At 39.4% G+C, this 23043-nt stretch overlaps 1 protein-coding gene across 1 annotated transcript in view; it reads right to left on the minus strand.

Moving 5' to 3' along the window:
• LOC121512356 (ephrin type-B receptor 1-like) overlaps positions 1-23043 on the minus strand; it is a 157811-nt gene that overhangs the window by 86594 nt on the left and 48174 nt on the right. The window contains exons 2-5 of the mRNA XM_041791590.1: positions 9497-9561; positions 8581-8871; positions 6678-6896; positions 5697-5877 (exon numbers count right to left, since the gene is read on the minus strand). Of these exons, the coding sequence (XP_041647524.1) occupies positions 5697-5877; positions 6678-6896; positions 8581-8871; positions 9497-9561 (756 nt within the window). The remainder of the gene's footprint in view (positions 1-5696; positions 5878-6677; positions 6897-8580; positions 8872-9496; positions 9562-23043) is intronic.

Below are 23043 nucleotides of genomic sequence, written 5' to 3' on the forward strand. Positions count from 1 at the left end.
GACAAAGGGGCACAGGTGGCTTAGTGGTAAGTTTAACCCCCATGTATGTAGACAGTGAAGGTTCAAGTTGACTCTCTATGTTTGATGATTCCACCTCTATCCAGTGTTATAGAAAAAACATAAAAGACCATAGACCATAAAAAAAAACAAAATAAGTAGATAAAAACACTGATGAATAGCTGAATAAACAGTGTTGTGCAGAACTTTTAGGCGTGCTTGGGCCAGAAATTGAGACTGAAGTAAGGTGAAGATATGGCCACCTGAGGGCATCATCATGCTGAGAGGAGGATTGACACAACCCTAGTGGTTCTCTGGACATCCTTGATATTAACAGGGGCATGGGAAGCTAATCTGTATTTATTTATCTGTATTTGCAAATATTGACTAAAAAACATGATAAAATAGTTGTTAAGTAGTTTATACAAAGGTATTTTGATAAGAAGAACATGCATAGTCCTTTTTTAGGGTTTTATCAGTGACTTTTTCCTCTCTCTTGGGTCCTGGGGGGGCCTCCGCTTTTCATAAGTACATGTAGGGGGGGCTCCAAAGAAAAATGGTTGGAAAACACTGGCTAAGGGTACCATCCGTATGGGTGGTACGGTTGCCACCAGCACCTAATGGGATGTCCCAAGGGCCTTGAAACCATTGGCAGTTTCTGGGGCCATTACCAAGGGTGAAAAGGCCAGGACAAAAGAAAGGCTGTCCAGCTTGACCTTGGGTGCCGAGCAACATGTGTGCAACAGATGTTGAGATTGTCACTGCCCAGGCTGTTGCACATCAGGACCTGTGTCGAATCCTTAGTGCCCTACATGCCTAAAATGTGTGCACATGACTTTATATCTAGAAAAATAGTCTTTTATTTCCTTTGTAATCAAAAATTGATAACGGATCAGCTGCATTCCATGTCTTGCTGCCACATAAATGGCTTAAAAGTGATGGGGGCATCTTCTATATTCATTTCCAGTTCGATATCAGACTTTTTCATTGCATGAGATCTCATCATACCCCTCTTTAATTCTCAAACATAGCAAACATTTGTTTAATGCTTGTCACTTTAAATATCATGCATCTTGTTTTAATTCAACTTAATATTATTATTTAGCATGACAAGCAAGATAACTGTTTCAGATTTCAGTGGCATGGGATATAGTTTTTATCCATCTTTGTAACACACCATAAAAAGCATTTAGGAAGGGTAGAACCTTTTACAAAATCTCTGTCTGTCACTTTCATTTAAGGTCAATCAGAGCAGCTTAACATATGCCATATAGTAGATGCAGGTAGGTCTATGAACCCCATAGGGGGTTCAACTAGTTAAAACATGATCTTGACAGACAGTTGTTATTGTTGTTCAATATCAGCTGTGCCATTTGGTTAATTAAACTCATACTGAAGCAGGTCGCTAGAAGAGCAGAAATATCTTTTCTATCAAGAAAGCTTTCACTAGGGTTTTTGGCTGTCCCATTTGTAAACTTTTACCCCTACCCCAATTCTTATGAAACTGCTGCAAAAGCTACACCTATGCTTATCACTTTAACAGCTGCCACTGTTAACAGGCTTGCAGTAAACCTAAACCACACCCACTTCCTTGTTCTCCCCAAATAAAGCTGATCTTGAACAAGTGTAACAATTTGAAGCTTTGCAATATGGATCCGACTGATGGCAGACATAAACCTGGACCATCCATCTGCTTTGCAGGGTTAGCAATTATTACTACTTTGATGATATAATGTCCCCAATGTAATGTGGTGACTCATTTGAACAGCAATAATGCAAGGGGAATAAATTCAAGAATGGAGGATGTTAAATATGAGTGAAAGAGTGTAGAAAAAGAAAAAATAGCCTTCAGAGCAACCATTCATGTATACAGAAGGGGCACAAAAGCAAAAGAATGATAAAAAGTGCTGAAAACAAAGAAAAAGAGAAAAAATTTAAAATGTGAAAAAAGGGAAAAAGTGCAGTAATACAATAAAAAGAGAAAGAAGGAGAAAAAGGCAAAAGAAAATTAAGAGAATTAGTGAAGTAATCAAAAACACTAAAAGAGTGAAAGGAGTGAGAAAAAGAGTGAAAAGAAAAGGTAAAGGAAAAGGGGATGAAGAACAAGATAAAGATTTTGTTAGCCAGCTGTGAGCTCACAGCCACAGTGTGGATGACAGTTGTATTAAGGTGGCATTCAGGCAAACTGATCAATTATTAAAACTTTTATGGGCATGTTTGAGTGTGTGTTTGGATGAGCTTGTTTGTGTGGTGAATGCCTGCAGGTTTTCAGAAACTCTTAGAGTGATGTTGGGGGGTCACAGCAGGAGTTATTTTGGTGTATTCGATTAGATAGAGCTTACATTTGTTGTGTGGTGTGGTGTGTTTGAAGCAGGGATCTATCTGACACACACATGCACTCACTCTCTCTCTACCCAGCTCTTTGAAGACGAGCCAGCTTTGCCGGATGGTTTGCACAATATGCTGGTTTGGTTCAAAATAAACACCGTCTCTGTGGCCTGACGCACACACAAAGACAACCATCTGTTCTAATAGTGGGTCCAGTTTCCTGCCAAGTTGCGATCAGCTGATTGGCAGAAGAGCTCACCCAAAACATGCCAGCTCGGCAGAGACAGACGGGACGCTCTCTGTCCAACGACATCTTAAATCACTGTTTAAGCTCTGAGGCTTTAAATAAAACAAGAGGAATGTGTGAAAATAGGCAACACCTCAGTCCCAATCTTAAACTTAATCCCCACCCTTCTGAGTCCTTGTTGCCTTTTGAGACAGAGTTACATGGAGTAGTAGTGAAGTTTCCTACTACCAAACTGGACGACCCTTCAAGTTCCAGATGCATCTTCAGTAGTCATTAAAATATTTAAATAAAAAGCTTGTTTGATCAAAGGAATGCATTATAGTGTTGGCACTTTGCCCTCTATCTACCATTTTTTGGGGGGAAGACGCCTAATTTAGCAATTTAGTCTAATTTAAACCAACATGTATAATATATAGATAAGATAATACCTCAGTAACACATCCACAGTATGGTATTTATTATGGTATTTTAAAAAAAGTGCCATAGGTGTGCATTAAGCTTAAGAAAACATACTTGTACTTTGGCTCAAGCATGACTAACCTCCTGAAATCTTTGCCCTGTTGTGGAGAAGTGGGATTGTGAACGCTTCCTTAGCAGACTTGGTCTGGCTGAATTTAACTCCCTGCATCTTTGTGAATCTTTTTGGGGTGATGATTTGCCAAGTGTCTCCTCATGTCACTCGTATTCCCCATCAAGTTTGTCACCACAGTCTGGCAGTGTATGCATATTTTTTTATTTATGTGTGTGTCCGTCACCTTTTTTCCTTTCTCATTGTGTCTCTTGACATCAGGAAGCCAAAATGCCTCCACACGTTAGATTTAATTGACTGGAGACCAGTCCAGAGTGAAGCCTGCCTCTTGTCCAATCACAGCTGGGGTAGGCTCCAGCCCCCACGACCCCCAATGGGATAAGCGGTGTAGAAAATGGATGGATGGATGTACGTCAGATTTAAGACTCACTGGAGCCTCCACAGTCTAAAAAACACATCACTCGGCTCTCCCTCACCACCAGTAGCATCCTAACCTTGCAAAGCAGATGGATACGCCCATTTCCTTGTTTCTCACTGGCAAATCTATCTTGCAGAGCTCCAGTCTGAACCATTTAGGCCCAGTTAGCTAGTGACAGGACCAAACAGCGCTGAGAGGCAGTACTTTCAGGTGCGGCAGAGTCGTGACGTAAGCAAGCAGCAACAAGAAGCCGGTGCTGTTATGGTGAAAGACATTGGCGTGGATGCTGCTAAAGCACCAGTTTTATCAGAACTTGATGACATTTCTTCGTTAAAAGAAGAACAAAGAACAGCAGTGAGTCATTTCCTTTTCAAAAACGACAAGTCATTTGTGTTATGCAGTTCTATATGGAGTTTATTCCTCAGTACCTGTGCATGTGGCGATGACGTCATGTATTTTGTTGCTCTGATTGGCCCGTAAAGATGTGACGGACAGAAAGTTCATCCAATCACCCTCTGAGTTTTGTTCAAAGGCTCTGCCCTTTCCCAAATGCTGTATATCGAAGGTTTTACAGATGGATGTGTGAAACAAGTCCATCTGTCATGTCAGGTTGGTAGCATCCATCATGGATACTTCCTGACTTCATGGACACATGAAATAACCTATGCACAGTTGCCCAGATACAGGGGGTGGGTCAACTTACCCACCTATGTGGGTGGGGCTCATCCTACCCCACGGTCCCCTATCCTGTCAGATTTTTATGTATTGCTGGTAAAAGATCCACTGTCAATATTCAAGCTTAGGAGATTGAATTGTTCCAAATTTGACCTCAATTTGTTCTGCAGTGATGATCAACGTCACTGTGGCATTGTCATATTTAATCACTGTCTCCTATGAATCGTGACTGGCTTACCATTACGTCTTACGCTCTCAAACATTATAAGAAGAAAAAGAACCTCATTTGCAAAGATACTGACACCAAAGGCGAGCTTAAATTTCACTCTATGCATTTAATGTACTTTAGGAGATGGGCCTTTGATCCATACCTCTTTAATCTCACATTTCCTTATCTTTCTGCCCTTGGTTTGTCCTTTTTTTACTTCAGCTTTTTACACTTTTTCCAGTCAATGTCTCTACAGGGCTCTCACGTTTTTCTTTCCTTCCATTGTTTCTTTCTTCCTCCTCCTTCCTCCCTTCGTTCCCTTTCAGTTCCCCCTTTATCTCCCTGACACTCTCTGACAGTCCAGGAATAATTTGCAGCGCACTAATCTGGCTGGAACACACTAAACTAATTAACATGGAATGAAGAGGCCTCACTTATCATTTCACCATATGTATATACATCACACATGGACTCACACACATTTATAACAGCTAAGACTCTGGGGAATAAGAAATGATGGGTTTTACCTCGAAGAGGAAATGGGGAAGGAGGCCAGATATAAAAAGGTGCAGAAATATGGAACGTTGAGGGGAAGAGGAGTTATTTCTGTGCCACGTTTATCCCAGTCTTTCTCTACTAATATTAACTTATGGAACATCGTGGGCTGCACCCCTGGGCAAAAAAAAAAAACAGCAAAAAATGTATACATGCATGTGATTATTAAGCTAAGACTGCAAGAAATGGTACACGTTGCTCTCTTGGGCACAGAAAGCATTAGCATTTTCTGCAGAATTGACTCAGCAGAGCTTCAGTATTTGTATACCTAACAAGAACTTCAATTAGACACAGTCCTCCGAGTAAATAAACAACAAAGTAAATGTATATGTGTGCTATTTTCAAAAGATATTATACATAGTGAAGTGTTTCCTGCAGGCACACATTCAAAATGAAAACCAGGGTTTTAGCCATTTGTTTAAATTTGGCATGCTTGTTGTTTCCTTTATTCTTTCTGAGACGTTGCCTCCTGCTGCTCTATTGTTGCTTTGGTGGATTATTAGATGCATGTGTGCTGGATATTGATTCACTGTCATTTGGCTTGTTAGCTTTTGTGTACTGCATAAAATTGTGTGCTGTAGCAAGGTCATCAGAGCAGGTTTGAAAAAAGTTAATTAATGCAGTCGTCGTGGCATTGTCTCCTTCATGCTGTGAAGCAGTGGAGTACTTGGAGCTGTTTCCTTTGTTTTTTTACGAGCACAGTTTGAGCTAACACAGCCTCATTAATGCAGAGATTTACCTCGACAAACGTTGCCGTTGTCTGGTTCATAACCCGCCTTGCAGCTGCAGCTTCCAATGGGGACCATCCACTCTCCGTCGCCGTTGCAGTAAAGCTTTATGGGTACGTCCACTTCCTCTGCATTTGGGATGCAACTTCCTCTGGCGATGACCAATGATGTGGACTCTGCTCCAGTCAGTGTCTGCACAGAATCAGAATAAAATTAGTAACTGTAAGGTAACTTCTGGAATAAAACTACACTGTAAAACCCAACAAGCTGAAAATACTCAGAATATTTGTTAAAACTGATCACATCAAAGTGTGTATTGGTGTTGCCCCCAACAGAGGGGGGCTTCTCTAACTGAGTCAGCAACTTCACTCATGGTGCAAAAATGTGCCCAATGCCCAAAGGCGTTCTGGGAAAATTGCAGATTAAGGGATGATTGTCAAAAATTTGAGTATCATTACAAAAATACTTTAAGGGATTGGGTACTGTTTACTTAAAACTAATAAATTAATTTATTAACTATTAAAAGTAGAGCTAAAATAGCCATTTTGGCTATTTTTTAATGTTAATAAATCTTCTTGTAACTATCTTGAACTGTTCAGTCCTGCAGTGAAAGACAGAAAAGGTGCACACTGGCCCAGAAAGTGGTCTTCCACAGGGTTCATGTTGAGGTTGGCCACCATAGGCAGGAATTGACTAACTCAGTTGATTACTTCACTCATGGTGCAAAAGTGTCTACTAGCCAAAGACATTCTGAGAAAACTCTGCAGATTAAGGAATGATTGTCAAATAATTTGAGTACAATGACAAAAAAAAATACTTAGAATCATTAAATGCTTTTAGTCAAAACTATCAAAGCTAGAGTGTGTTGTGTCAAGTCAGAAAAATAGAGCTGAAATACCTAATTTGGATTTTTAAGTTAACACAGTTCATTTTTTTTAACAGCCTCCTTCTGTTTGGTCTTACAATGTAATGAAAGAGCACATTTTTCATACCTCTGGAAAGAAAGCAAAGTTCTGCACCACACTGGGGCATTTTTTGTAGAATACTCGAACAGCTAGGAGGGACATGCAGGCGCCCAGATCCTGGAAAGCCAAGTGAAATCCTCTGCCTTTAGACAGCGGCCCGAAACTCCGAACTTCTGTGTTCACCTTCATTAGCCTCCCTCCGAAATCAACCTGGGAGAAACTCTCATCTGCTGCTATGGTATCCACCTTAAAGTACAGGCAGAGAGAGGCACAAGTTCGATTAATAAATGTCAAAATTTAATTTAATCATGCTGGAATTTAATCTTTTTTTTTGTCATTTCCCCAGTGAGCCTCGCTGATAACACCAGAGGCAGCTGCTACAAGATTTTCAACACTTGGGTGGTTTTTCAACACTCTGGCTCATCAACAAAAACAGTGTGAAACCATACTAAAAGAATTAATTGATTAAAAACCACAAGTGTATTACGTTATGTGCATGACATTTCGAGGAGAGAAGTCAAGCATGAATCTCAGAGAGAACTAAGAAAACAGATTCAGACTTCAAAAGTTAAAGTAAAATAGCTGGAGGAAGTTAAAGCTTGCACTTTAAAGAACTTTCTTCCTATATATTGGCATTTCAGCAGATATGCTGCATGATGCTTCAACATCAGTGCAGTATTTCTCACCAGATTGCCTCCAAACAGCTTTGCTATAGAAAAATAAATGTTGGAGTCAAAATTTGAACTGTTTTTGTTTTTTTATCACTGTACAATACACAAATGAAGCTTAGTGTAAGTTCATGCTGGATACAGAAATCCTGCGCCCAGCTGTGATCAGCTGATGGCCGGCTGATTGTAAGTATTGCCTCCCAGCCACCACAACCAATCACAGATATTTCTCTCAACACTGCGGTCCACTTAACTATGATACCCTTCTTATTAATCCCTGCTTGCATTAATGCTGATGGACCCTGCTGCTGCCAACAAGGCTTGACCTCCTCTACCCCAGCCTCCTCCTTTATAGCATAAAGCCGTTACACCTGCATATTCAGATTCATGCTACGATGGATTCGTGCATTTTCTTTCATTCAACATTCATATTTTTAACATTATACTGATTTTGATAAAATATTTTTGTATGTGTATTACTGGGATCTTGATCATGAATCAAAATGGATCTTCATTTGATTATCAATCAGTATGACTATCAAACAGTCTCTGAAATCCACCTTTTTTAAACACACTTGCAGCACATTCCAGATAAAATTATGAGGAAGAAAAGGAGTTTTACATGTAGATATCATGGAGATTCCCATAGGAATGAATAAACTTCCAGTTGACTTGCCTCCATATCCATCAGTGAGTGAAACACTCTTTTTCATAAAGCCCTCACTCTTAAACCTGTTTGCTGTCCATAAAATTGTGTCTCTATGTGTATTTGTGCATTCCTCGTCTATGTGTAGAATCCCTTGGGGATTAATTTACTTGTTCAAAGCACTTCTCTCAAATGACAACCTTGAGACTTAGAAAAATAAGCGTTGCGACTAAGTACATTTCCAATAATCCAATGAGTAAACCATCCTAGCTCTTAACTTTGCATATAAAGCTGTAAATCTAACTTTCTGAACACACAAAAGGGCACATTCAACTCTTCTCAAATTTCAAAATCACTAAATCAGATTTCTTATTTTATCAATGCAAATATTTCCAGCCTCCAGTCTGCATTACACTCTGAGGCTCAGCAGCATTACACTGTACCATTTGACATGGTTAAAGCCATTCTGAAGCTGAACTGATGACTATAATAGAGGTAGCCCTGCTGATGTCTTTGTGTTCAGTAGCATCACTCATGTTAGTCGAGACTCTAATCTAAGAGTTTAGTTTAAAGACCTGTTTTGCTACAAAAAGGCTCCTGTTTCTTGATTCCTTACCTTAAGAAAAGGTGCATTGGCCCAGTACTCCACCCCTTTAATGCTCTCTGACACAGTCCTTTCTGTCTCCAGGTAATACAGGTTGAATGTCTCTTTGCAGGAGCCCAGGACGCTGGGGATGGAGGCACAGTCTCGTACAGTGAATCTGATCTCCACGTAGATGCGTTGTGCAGCCCTCCTGTCGATGTAGGTGGTGAGGAGCCAGTTGTTCTGGCTGGGCTCAAAGACGTTGCACACCTGGTACGTCCTAATGGTGTTGAGGTTCTCATCATAGCCGCTCACCTCCTCCCACTGGGCAGTTTGAAGGTGGTGGTAGAAAGGGGCAGGGGTTGTGGATGAGAGAGGAGGAAGTAAAGAAAGAAGGGAGAGGAGAGGTTAAAATGATTAATGGGTTTACCAAGACCTGACACAAATTAAACTTTTTCTTTCCCTTGCTCCCAATGTGTGTGTGTCTCTCTCTCTTCGTGCCTTCCCCGTCCACTCTCTCGATTGCTTTATTTCTCTTCTCTCCTCTTGTTCTTCTCTGACCAGGGACAACCATTCATCACAATTAGACCAGCACACCTCAAATACACACTGAGCAATGTTATACTGAGCTGGTAGCCAGAAAAAAGGAGTTATGAAAAAGAGTTTCAGATCCTATACCTTCTTTAATCTAATTCTTTTCTATTTAATTCTATTCTATTAATTTAGCTCTTGTGGACTCTTGTGTGCTGCACCTATCTGATCTATTAGAATCCATTATATTCTGCATCAATGGCGGTTAATTGGTGTCACCTTGCTACTGTAATTAAGATTTTGACAGACTCTTTAATGGAGCTCTGTAAAGTGTACTCAAACTGCTTTCCCTGTGGGTATAAACACAAGCACAAGCCAGCACATCCATATACAGTACATCTCTGCACATTGTTCTTACCCCATTGGCAGGGAACGATATCCAGCCGAGCTCAGCTGTCGCTGTCCTTGTATCCATCACTGTCTCTGTCAGACAAAAAGAGAGAGCGAGAGAGAGGTGAAAACAGTGAGCTGCAGGAGAGGGGACAAGTGTGCGTTTAATTAATAGTCAGGTCAGACGCCAGCTAAGTACTGCACAGTGATGCATGACATTCATATTCATAAAATACCACTTTACACCCTCTCCAATGCTTCTCACACATTTCTTTCCTCCCACCTAATAACAAAAGAGATAAGCAGCCACAAATAAACCTCAGGTAATGCTAACATGGTGTGAAAGTAACAATAATAGGACACATAAAAAAATGCCATAAATTCTCAGAGCTCGTCACATATTTTACATCAGGAATATTCATTAGTCTTTACTTTGAGCATGATTAGCATAGCCTACATATGCCATGGTGTATTATGAAAAGTATGTCAAATACTAGTGCATACTAGGGCTGAACAAGTTGCAAAAGAAAATCTAATTGCAATGTTTTTCCCGATATTGGGATTTAATATGTGATTATTATTAGATTACTCAACTTAGGCATTTTTCAACAAATTCAAGCAATAAAACAATTCATATTATAACCTTCATTTAGTCAGGAACACTCATCATACATTTTACCATTTCATTGCAAAATGCCTATAACCTAGGCGGCTGGGTTGGGGGAGGAGGTAAGGCTTGTAAAGCTGTCACAAAAAAATAAAGTATTAATTTGCTATTTTGACATATTTCAAGTTTAAGAAATATTGCAACTTCTGCAATATGTAAATTGCAGCAGACCATATTGCAATTTAATCTAATTGGAGATTAATTGCCCAGCCCTAGTGCATACTAGAAAAAAATAAAGGTTATCTAATACTTAGTGATTGCTGCTGGCTGTCATAAAGGATTTAGCAATACACAGTTAGCAGCAGAAAGCAGTATGCCACATGGTTTAAACAGAAAGGCATAAAATGAAGTAAGTAGCAACATTAGCAGTCAGAGAACAGCTCTTAATCAAAGACCACTGACAGCTAGCCAAAGGGCGCTATTAACAGCTATTTTCCAAGCTAGGTTAAGAAATGTATATAAAAAAACAAGAGGCTGTTGGGCTAGCAGCACCAAAAACAGACCATAAGTTGAAATCTATAGCAGCATAGCACTGAGGAAAAGTAAGCAAAAGTACCAGTTAACAATGGGAATATTTTTTATATTTTTACAATCAAGAAAACATTTATCGAGACAGTCTGGCTGCTAATGTGAGACAAAAAATTAAAATTAACTTTTACTCATAAACACGCTCTTGCGCTTACATTCATGAAATAACCAAATTGCAAACATTACAGACAAAGAAACATCATATAAATAAAGCAGAAAAAAGGGTCAGAGGTCTAACCTTGGGGTAAATTATGTAAAGACTTAGTGTGCTTTCACTTAAGTTACACTAGCTATGTAGCTCCTTTATCCATGATATTTTCATGAAGAACAAGTTTGTTTTCCAGCGAGTAGACTGTTAAGTCTGCTTTATTTAACTTTTTGTAATCAGGTTTTGTAGGTCTGAGTTGACTTTTGGCAAGCTAACACTTACCTTAACCCTTACTTAAAGCTAACTAAAATTGATTTTTTTTCCCCCGTTCAGACAGGTATGGTGTCTCACAGTAACAGCCTGGTAGAGGGGGCATCTGAGAGCTACAGTCTGCAGTCTGACCCCTCATTGTACTGTATGTTAGCCGCATTTTTAGCAACAAAATGAGGCTGTTTTCAACAGACAAAAGTTCGGTGCTTGTTTAGGAACAGATTGTAGCCAGAAGTACCAACACAATTTAGCAACAAAGAATAATTAGCTTTTTTTTTTTTTGCTTTGCTTTTTTTTTTCCAAAAATAAAAAAATAGTTCCACAGAGGACAGTAACCAGCAGCAGTAATGGCCACTAAAAGATGCCAATAGCAATACTAACAGCAGTTAGCAAGGACAGTAGATAGCTTTCTTAACAATAGTGGTACAAGTTGAAAAGGGAAAATAGCTAGCAGCATTAAAAGTAGAAAACTAATGGGAGTTTGAAGTTCTAAAGGAAAACCTGTTACTATGTTGACAAAGGACAGTTAGCAGTAGCAGCAAAACAAAAAATGGGTGTCATATTGGAGTAGAATGAATATGAAGGCTACAGTAGCACAGTATGATCTGCTAGCTTGTGGCTAACAGAAGAGGTTCTTGAATAGGTTGGACAGAGGTTAGTCAACATATGATATGCATGTTGCTGACAGGCTTAACCGTCTTTAATTTTTTAAGGGAATACTTCTTCACTTTTTTTTAAGGTTTGGCATTATTTGGTCTCTGCATATAGATATATAGTAAAAGATATCAGTCTCTCCACTGAACACAGAGCAGAAATTGATACAAGCTTTATCCTCTCATCCAACTCCTGGTGGGAGAAAAATAAGCTGAAGACTCTTGTCAGAGTAGCATTAGAGGGATTAGCAACTGTAATGTATTTAGGGGTAGCTTATGATGCAACATGTACCAAGAGAGACTGAATTATGCCAACCATCAGCTAGTATGATAAAGATTAGCTTCACATTATGGTTGTATAGGTCACTGTGTACAACGCTGCAAATCAATTAATGTGGCTGCTGCTGACCACTATAGCAACATGTAATACTAAGATTTTTTTATGTGATCCATTTACATTCACAAGTAAAGTAGGCTAATTCAATTAATATTCTAATGGCATTTAATGAGTTTAGTGCCCTATAGTGGCAGATTGCATACATTAAATAATAATTACCTACAGATGTAATCAGTCAGCTGCAATATAAGCAATTAAATGGAAACCTCTGTTATGTCAAAGTGTGTAAGAAGACCTCAGATGATCTTGCTATCATGAATGTCCTGAATCAACCCTTCACTATCAGCTCGATCTTCTGCAGTAACCTCACATACTAATCTGCACACTGATTAAGTAACAGCTGGGTGACACACTGACACACTACTGTACAACCCCATTACTCTGGCAAAAAAATAACATTTCTTATGTGTCTGAGATCATATATCCTACTGCATGAAGGCAAAAAACTGCTATGTGAACAGTCTGAGGAGCTATTTTTGTAATTTTTCTGTCTTGTGCAAAGTCTGGCACACTAGCCAAATGGAAAAAAAAAACTAATGAGGAAGAAGAAATTAACATTACAATGTCTGTGCAACAGCAGAACAAACATTCAACCATATGATTATCCTGTGCACATGAAAAGCTTGAAGTGAAAGGCTAACGAAGGAAGAATATCTGGCTGCTGTCTTGTTAATAAGCAAATTCAGCCAAATTAAAATATCAGTCAAAACAACAGACACTGCTCAGTTTTGCTCTCAAGGATCTGATAAAAATTAAATCTTGAATACTGATTATACAATGATGCAGTAGTGCCTTTGCAGGATTTTTACTCATGTGTTTAAAAGTGCTTGGGAGATTGTTCAAATAATCCTGTCTCAAAAAAACTCTGTCTAGCCTGCCCCTTTTGGCCTGACACTGTAGACAAACTAAAGCCTGATTTGCCCCACTGACACAGATGGAGGGAGCGGGTGAAGTCTTATTCAAGGCTTGTTGACACTGAAAATCTTCAAGTGTGTGGTGTCAATAAGTTTATTTTTCTGCTGCCAACTGAGTCATAGCCTAACCAGTCATTGATTGAAAATATCTGATATTTATATTTCAAGATTGGGCTGCCAATTACCCATAATAATCATGACAGCGAGCAAACCAAGAGGCACCCCCAGTTGCATGTTGCATACCTCTACAGCTCACAAACATGGCAGCAAACATAAATGAAGCCTGGCGTAAGGTCAGTCAGGAGGACTTTATTGTTATTAAGAGTGCAAGGGTTACAGGATGAACTATTAACTGGCATGAATACCTTTCACTCTTCCACACATGCTCACTCACTGTCATGTGATCATCAGCTGGTCACATATATCCAACAGCTCTGCTCCACTCACTCACCTATCATACATCGCTGCTGTCTATTAAATGTGGCTTTCTCCTCCATCAGTTCATTCACAACATGGTTGCATGCGATCCTCCATCTCCCCATCACCGCCAGGTCTACAAGACAACATCATCAGGCATCAACCCCAGACTTTAAAGTAGGGTCAGCCTCTTCAGACCACATCTTCATTCATCATCTAGTCAACCCCAGTCTTTACAGTTGATCATCAGACATCATCAGCTAATACAACCACCAGTGCCTGGACTCCACGGGGGGGTAGATCTTGCTGCCGCTCAGGGCAGTCACCCTTCCAAACATGCTGTACCCCTGTAGAGTTCAAGCGCCAGAAACTGAAAATATTCAGTATCACCTCTATGTAAACCAAATATCATTCAATATCACATCAATGTAAAACCAACATTATCCCAAATCATATACTCGTCTCTCCTGATTGAAATATACCAATACTCTTTTCTCATCAAGGATTTCACCCATGTTCTCTTCTCATTTTCTGTGGTTTTGCTGCAGAATAGGACAGCAAGTGGAATCATTACTAAGAACAGCAAGTATGTGGTCTTGCGGTTTGGCTGAGCCATACTGCTCCAGCCCACAGTAGCTGTATTAAGCTGAAGGAATAAAGCCAAGCTAACAATATTTTCACGGTCTGGCTCACAATCTCTGTTCCAGTTCATCCCAAAGGTGCTCGATGGGGTTGAGATCTGGTCAAGTTCTCCCACTCAAAACTCATCAAACCATGTCTTTATAGTCCTTGCTTTGTTAGAATAGAAAAGGGCCTTCCCCAAACTGTTGCCACAAAGTTGGAAGCATAGCATTGTCTAAAATGTCTTGGTATGCTGAAGCATTAGGATTGGCCTTCACTGGGAATAAGGAGCCCAGCCCAAACCCTGAAAAATAGCCCCGTACCATCATCCCTCCTCCACCAAACTTCACAGTTGGCTCAGTGCAGTCAGGCGGGTAATGTTCTCCCAGTATCTGCTAAATCCAGACTCACCCATCTGACTGCCAAACAGAAAGGTGTGATTTGTCACTCCACAGAACATGTTTCCACTGCTGTGGTCTCAGTGTGCTTTGCACGACTCCATCTGACACTTGGCATTGAACTTGGTGATGTGAGGCTTGCATGGAGCTGCTCAGCCATGGAAACCCATTCCATGAAGCTCCTGGTGCACAGTTTTTGTGCTTATTAATGCCAGTGAAGTTCAGAACTCTTCAGCTATGGAATCAGCAGAGCGTTGGTGACTTTTATGCACCATGCCTCTTTGCAGTTGTTGATCCTGCTCTGTGATTTAACATGGTCTTGCAGTTCGTGGCTGAGTTGCTGTTGTTCCTGAACACTTCCATCTTCTAATAATATCACTACCAGTTGACTGTGGAATATCCAGCAGGGATAAAATTTCATGAGCCTTCTTATTGCAAAGGTGGCATCCATCACAGTACCACGCTTGACCTCACTGAGCTCTTCATAACGACTCATTTTGTACCACAAATGTTTGCAAATGGAGACTGCATGGCTAGGTGCTTGATTTTTCACCTGTGGCAACAGGTCTGATTGAATCAGCTGGATTTAATCAACAAGAAAATATCATATATATAAATCAAAATATAAACTCTGTCTGAGACACTCCGGGCTTCATTAATAACCTTTATTTTAATAAAAAATATTCATGAGACAATAAATATTATTCATATTTTTTCAGTGGAATGACAACCCATTCTTCATGTCTGATAAACGGCCCATAGTGTGGTGGCCTTGTAGCATTTGCCAAATTCTTATCTGCCACTGTGTAGTTGTATGGCTTCTAGTTTATACTCATAGGCTTAAAGTGCATGAAAAAACATCTTATTATAGGCACTGACATATTATTTCTCCTGCAGCATTCAGATAGATGCACATAAGGTGTCTCCTCACTCTCCTTTACCTGTGGGTCAAATGAACCCTTGTATTCCAAATAAAACGTGACACACTGCAGCAGGCAGACTGGATGAGCTATTCCAGCATAGGTTGGTTTAAATTCTGACATCACAGACCCTTACATGAAGCCCCCTCTAATAAAACATGGAGAGAAGATTCAACGACATCACACCACAAGGCAGCCGCAGGCAAACATCCCCCCCTTGATTCTTGACATGCTCTCCTCCTCCTGCACTCTTTCATTCTGTCACCCTGCCTCTCATTATCTCCACCCCTCCTCCCCACCTTCACCCTCTCCTTCGCGATACCTCCCTGCCTTTTATCTCCCCCCTCTACCTTGGGTGCTTCTTTTTTGTCAGCGAGGTAGCCTAATTACAGCAGAACCCGGTTTTTTAGCTCTCCCTTGGGATGGAAGGTCGTTTGGGGGGAAAATGAAATGCTTGTCACGCGAAAAAACGTAGTCGAGTATCAAATTCCTGGACCAAAGCTTATTCAAATGGTGACAATTGTCGCTATCTAATTTGTAGCTTCAGCGCGTTTAGTGGCATGTTGTCAACAAAGATTTTCAAAAAAGAGATCTACAGCGGAATATAGACCCAGTTTATTTCTGCCTTGCATATTTTGCCTGCTCAGAAGTCTTTGAAGTTTGGGTAAAAAAAGAAAAATGGTAATGCAGAGAGAAATCCACAATGTCGACAGAGGAGATGTTGGAACAGCTCATGTAGTCTTACAAGCTCTCCCTTCCAGCAAAGTCGTGCAAGAAGGGATTTGATTCAGGGCATTGCTTGAAGAAAAGAACAATGGCTGCGCGCTATCACACTCCATCACACCAACATATTTCTACTTCAGTATTAGAGGAATATACTTTGGGCTATTTTAGCATACAATACACAGACTCTGCTGCTAATACATTTATTGAAAATTGATTACACTATCATGCTCAGAACTCTGGGGAGACCTCTGTGATTCATCATTTCTCATTATGATGTCCTGCTCACAGCTTGAGCTCGTGGCCGAGAGCTGGCAGAGTAATGTGAGGGTAAAAATAGTGAATTCAAGCATCCCTTTTGATATGTAAAACCCTTTTTTATAATGAGTGATTCAAACAAATATAGGACCACTTCAAGCAATCATTAGAGCTGCAACCAACAGCAGTGATAATAATTAAAACAATAATTACTGTGCAAGTATTTCCTGATTAATGTCTTTATTTAACCAAGAAGAAGGCCTCACTGAGATTAAAAACTCTCAGCTGTCCTTACAGCATCAACACCTACATAAAACATTAAAAGTAGGAGTCAGAGATGAAATGCTGAAGTTAAAAAAAAAGTAATAAATGGAAAAATGCTCTTTATAATGATTTTAATATAAAAGAGCATTATTGAACTACATGTTTTGGGGTTACGCATCAATTCAGGCTATTCATGTGATCACAATATCACAGGAACGGTTGATAGGTTTTTTTTCCAACTTCGCACAAAGTTCAAACTCTGACTTAAAGATGAAATTCTATGATTTTTTAAGATCCAAGGGCATCCTTGTTTGGCCCCATGTTCAACCTTCACTTACAATATCTGAAGAGTGCTTTGAGGGATTTCCGTTTAACTTTGAACTAAATTTCAATTTAAAAAGCTGCATCATGGAAGTCTGGATGAAACAAAAATTGTGTACACACTGCTGTGATGAACGAGTCTGAAGTACCACCTCTGGGCAAAACGCATCTTCTCTAATGTTAGCAAAGACGCTAACGACAACACGGGATCACGCTATGATAGCTAATGTTGCTAATGCAAGCAAAGACACTAACAACAACACGGGATCACGCTATGATAGCTAATGTTGCTAATGCAAGCAAAGCAGTAACAACAACAGGGATCACACTATGATAGCCAATGTTGCTAATGCAAGCAAAGACGCTAACAACAACAGGGATCACGCTATGATAGCTAATGTTGCTAATGCAAGCAAAGACACTAACAACAACAGGGATCACACTATGATAGCTAATGTTGCTAATGCAAGCAAAGACGCTAACAACAACAGGGATCACACTATGATAGCTAATGTTGCTAATGCAAGCAAAGCAGTAACAACAACAGGGATCACACTATGATAGCTAATGTTGCTAATGCAAGCAAAGACGCTAACAACAACAGGGATCACGCTATGATAGCTAATGTTGCTAATGCAAGCAAAGATGCTAACAACAACAGGGATCACACTATGATAGCTAATGTTGCTAATGCAAGCAAAGATGCTAACAACAACAGGGATCACACTATGATAGCTAATGTTGCTAATGCAAGCAAAGATGCTAACAACAACACGGGAGCATGCTATGATAGCTATGTTGCTAATGCAATCAAAGACACTAACAACAACACGGGATCAAGCCATAACGCCAAGCTACACCGGCACTTTTAAGCCATTTTTGCAATATTTTTTGCCTACTTAACCATTTTTTGCCATGCTTTGCCCATTTTAACCCCTTTTAACCACTTACCTGGTCATTATTGCAACAGTTTTGCCAATTCTAACCCATTTTTGATAGTTTATTTCCCTTTTTCCCTTTTAACCCATTTCTTTCCACTTTAAACAAACTTGTTTTAGTTTTTGTCCATTTTTGCCACTTTTAAATACATTTTCACTACTTTTTCCAGACATATTTGCAAAAATTTTCCCACTCTCTACCCATTTTTGCCACTTTTTTGCCCATTTTTAACCCCTTTTCACTATTCATCTGGCCATTTTTGCAACATTGTTGCCACTTTTAACCTATTTTTTCATACTTTTGACCCCTTTTGCCTTATTATAGCCAATACAGTGAACTACTGAGATCACCCATCCATCCATTCATTTTCTTAACATCTTATCCTGTTTTGGGTCCCAGGGGGCTGGAGTCAATCCCTGCTGTCACTGGGCGAAAGGCGGGGTACACCCTGGACTGGTTGCCTGTCAATCGCAAGACACTATTGAGAACAGCAAAGGCAAATTTTAAATTAAACAAACCCAGTGCACTGATATTTATTGATGTAATCTTGTTTTAGGACCAAAACTTTTCCTGTATTTAGACTGTGGGGACCCTTTCCGATGTCGCAGGACTGTTTTAATGGAATATTATGATCAGGAGAGCTTCTAATGGTGAGCTATGCCATTTTTATGATTGTTTGCTTGTTTGTAGTCAGACAAATGCCTTAATTGCGGCTTCTGTAGTGGTTTTATCCTGGAATGGTTTAGATGGTCAGGATCCTGAGAATCAGAGCTTTCTGGTGAGGTATAACACGTGGTACACTTGTGAACATTCCTTTTGTGAATAAATTGATGGTTTAAAAAAAATCTGCCTTCAAGTGGGCACTCAAATATTTAAGGGGTTAAAGTTGTCTCTCCTGATTGAAATGACTTTTTGATTCTACAGCCAGTGGACTCTCAGTTCAGTTTTTATATTGGCTTCATTTTTCAACACTGGAGGGAACATAATCCCGCATTAGCTGATAATTTTTCAGGATTTTGAGATAGCAGCTGAGTGGGAATGGCCACCCATTACATCAACCCCTGTTCCACTCTCCTAAATGTGCATATTTATTGTTTTTCATTGTTTCATTTGTAAGTGGTATCTGGTTTAGGCCTAACAAAAGAAGCAGTTTAAAGACAGCACTTAAAGCAATAGAAATCTGAAGCATAAATTTATGACCTAAATCATCTCATACACCAAATTATTAATTATTATTTGTTAAAAAAGTCAGCAGATTAACTGTTAACAAAAATGGGATGCTGTTTGAGCTTCAACCAAAAAAACTGGGGTAAAAATTTGTTGTGGTTTCTAAATTCGAAAGCAATTTTTCTTCTATTGAAAACTGAAGCGTTCCAGCACTCCTCATATTGATAAGACCACAAACCACTCAGGCAGGAAAATAAGAAAAGTAAACGGGAGCCATATCAGCAAACACACCTTGTGTTCCCTGTATAACAGAGAGGAAGTCTACAGTGGGCTTATTAGAGAGCTTCTATCATTAGTCTAATTAACAGCATACAGCATACACACCTCTCTGTGCATAATAGGCTATATACAACGATCGGCCTAATTACTTTTGACATATTGGAGGCTGCGATCGCAGTGCACCCACCTCCCCCGCAGTGAAGCACATCCTAAACCAAACGCTCCACCGCTGAACCAAAGCAGAGCCGTTTTACTGCAGAGGAAACAGCAGGTAAATCTGCGTGGTATTGTTGCAGTCAAAGAGGCTGTTAAACCCTTGTTGTGGCCCAGGAGGGAGAAATAAAGGTACTTCCATCACAGACTAGAAGTAATTTCCCAGTTTTCAGCCATTTTCTCCATATATAAGTGTGTGCATGTGTGATATTTAAAGACCAGCGGTCAAAAGGTAAGTGAGATCTCTCCATCTTGTGCTAATTGGCCTTGCATGTTCCAATTAGATCAGTCTGCCATGCAAAGATTTATATACCTCTGAATGTGTTTGTGCACTGTATGTACTGTATGTGTGTCTGCCTCCTGGAAAAAGAAAAAAGGACACCCCAGGAGCAGCATCCCCGCAACACACCAAAATAACACGCACATACACACATAGGCCAAACACGCTAAAAAGACCTCCTGGAGTGAAGGACGTCATGCAGCCCCGCAGAGACAGCCGTTGACCAATCAGGCGTTGAAGTGGAATGACACAGCGTCACGAAAGGACAATTCAGTCAAGAGCGTACACAGAAACAGATGTGCACTTGCTCAAATCAAACATACGAAGGCCATACAGAACCTTGCATCCACAACAATGCAGGCAAACTCTGCAGGACTCATGGAGAGATGCTCCTATTTGAAAGCAACCTCAGAATCAATTATGAAGACAATTATGAGGAAAACGTGAATCCAGAGGATCATTTACCTCTCTGCAGGAATGATGTGATGAACAACTAAACACTAGGAACATCAGTTAGACACAAAACAAGCTCAGACTCAAAGAAAACAAAAGAATTAATACAATAAATCAAACTTTTTTCTAATTTCAGAAACAAAAAGCTCAAGTAGGTGCAATGTTTACCCTCCTGTGTCCTAAGATTGCTCTTACTTGTGCACATTTCCCTTCTGCAACACTTAAGCTGGTAAAAATCCTGCAAAGTCCCACCTGATAATTTCTATTCTGAACATCAATCTGCAGCTCTGGCTAATGGGCTGACCCTGTTGTCTTAAAAGAGTCTGCTCAGCAGTTCACAAACACTTTGTATCAGCAAAAAAAGACATAACTATGCAGCAACAACACAAGGACTGTGCATGATGTGGAAAAAATTAGAGTTATGCCACAATAGCATCATGTCAGACCTTGATGAGAGACTCTCTCTCTTTTTTAACATTTAAAAGAGTAAAAGCATATACTGTTTAATTTGCAATTAAAAACAGACTCCATGGTATATTACTCTCTAACTGCTAAATCACTGTATGCAAAGTTAGTTTAATTAAACTCAACTTTTTAATTTTCTTAATAACTGTTTTTGCATCTCTGTTTGAAATTAAACATCTGATTAAAATCCTCCCTTTTCACAAGTTCAATAATACTGGAGCTTCTAGACTTGTGCAAAAACTTTGTCATCATTATTATTTTAGAACTTGTTTTAGTTTTCAGCAAAGTAAAGCTAAAGAAGCCTTTATGGGCGCACAAGAAAATCCCCTCGCAAACAAAAAAAAAGCAGGCATTCCCAAACTTTAAGCCCACAGCCCCTAAATAGGCTTCCATGGAGGTGGGCCTGCTTGAAGAAATGGCGGGAACCCCCATATAGCCCAGCAAATGGGCCCTCCCAAGATGCCCTTAATATCAACATATCGTAATTACTATGTCATAATAAACATGTCATAATAAACATGACCAACACACAATCTACTGTTGCAGCTTGTCTTCATAAAAGACAACAGAACAGGTAGTCTTAACGGTCATACACTTGAAAACAGTTATATTCAGAAACTCAGAGATCCAGGTGAATTAGAATAGTCTATTTATAATGACTAAGTTAGTCCTAAGTGTGGTTAGGGGCCCACTTGTGGACCCTGGGGGTATTACAGGTGGGCTGCAAGAGGCCTTTTACCTCATATAAAAGCCAAAAACATAATTCTGAAAGTTAAAATCAAGTTTAAAATGATCATAAAATACCATGGGTACCACAAAATAATCAACGACCTCTTATAGCTAAAGTATAAAGGTTTAAACTGTGACAGAAAATAGGATAATGACCAAATTATCAATAATTTCGGAAATGGTGGGTCTACTGTGTTTATTGGTGTATTTTGATTGAGTGAATATTACAAGTTTGTGTTTACATTTTTGAAATTAATTAAATTAATATTTTTATCTCTGAATATGTGGCCATTCATAGTTTTCAGTTTTATTGTATATTTAATTCACTCATCCATATATTTTCTTTCACCGAGAATGTTGTTTTACTGGGAGGGGTTCCTTTGTTTCTTAATGTTTCTGAATGACATTGATGTTTCTTGTAAAAAATAGAAAAAAAGGAAATTTCAATAAACATATTCTGATAAAAAGTCCAAGAACTAACCAAACACAGCCAGAAGATTCTACTTACATGTCAGAAAAAACAAATGGTTGAAGGTCTTACTGTTGATTATATAAACTGACAATACAGGCCAAAATGCAAATAGTACAAAAATAGAGGCCCAAACTATTCTAAGAAGAGGGTACTTACATTTTAAACAGGCAAGACTAATCTAATCTTTTTACACAGAATATGGTCTCTTAATATGAGACCATGCCTTTCAGTGATTTGGTAAATACTGCAGGATTTGTGCAGTACAGTTGTCTTCAATCCAAAATCACTGAAGCATCAGACGTTTCCATACAACAGTTTTAAAGTCCAAAATGTTCTCATGACAATGGAAAGGTTCTGTAGAAACTATTTTTTGAACCGCGTTAAAGCATGCAAATACACATGCCTGATTCATGTTTAACTATCAAATGTTAGAATTTGTCATCTGTCTCTCTGAACATCAGAGCTAACATGTCCAGCTAACCAACTCCCACGTTTGTTGAGCCTTTGATTATTTTGCATAATCTATTTCAATTTTCCACGATCCATTTGGCAGTGAGACTGGTCCATGTTGGACCACAAATCTTAGCAGTGTCTTCTGCTTTTGCTGACAATATTTGAAAAAACAGGATAATCTGCTGTATCACATTTACGAGTCCCTGGTCCAATGCAAACTTTCCCGGCTAATAGTGGTATTAATTTCCTTCTTGCTTCCTCTCTTCTGTGTGCTTCACAAAACAAATTAGACACATGGGGCTCTTGGTCCAAGTGTATTAATAGCTAATCTCTGTTTATTTGCTTTTCCACACTGTGGGGACTACAGTGCTTGGACATGTAACTATTATGTGCCAGCTCTGTGAAACGCTACCTACAGCCTGACAGAACAACAGGATACTAATTAAAAGATTTGGAGTTTTGCTAAATCTTATTGAAATGACAATTTACTCCATATTTCTAATTTTTACTCCCGTCGTTTTCTTTCATTTCCTAACCAGCATGGATTTGTTTCAAGTAATTTTTTATATGGTTTTATATATGCATATCAAGAACGGCAAGTACAGAAACTTCTACATTTCACTACT

Source organism: Cheilinus undulatus, linkage group 7 (assembly GCF_018320785.1).
Source record: "Cheilinus undulatus linkage group 7, ASM1832078v1, whole genome shotgun sequence".
NCBI classification, from domain to species: Eukaryota; Metazoa; Chordata; class Actinopteri; order Labriformes; family Labridae; genus Cheilinus; species Cheilinus undulatus.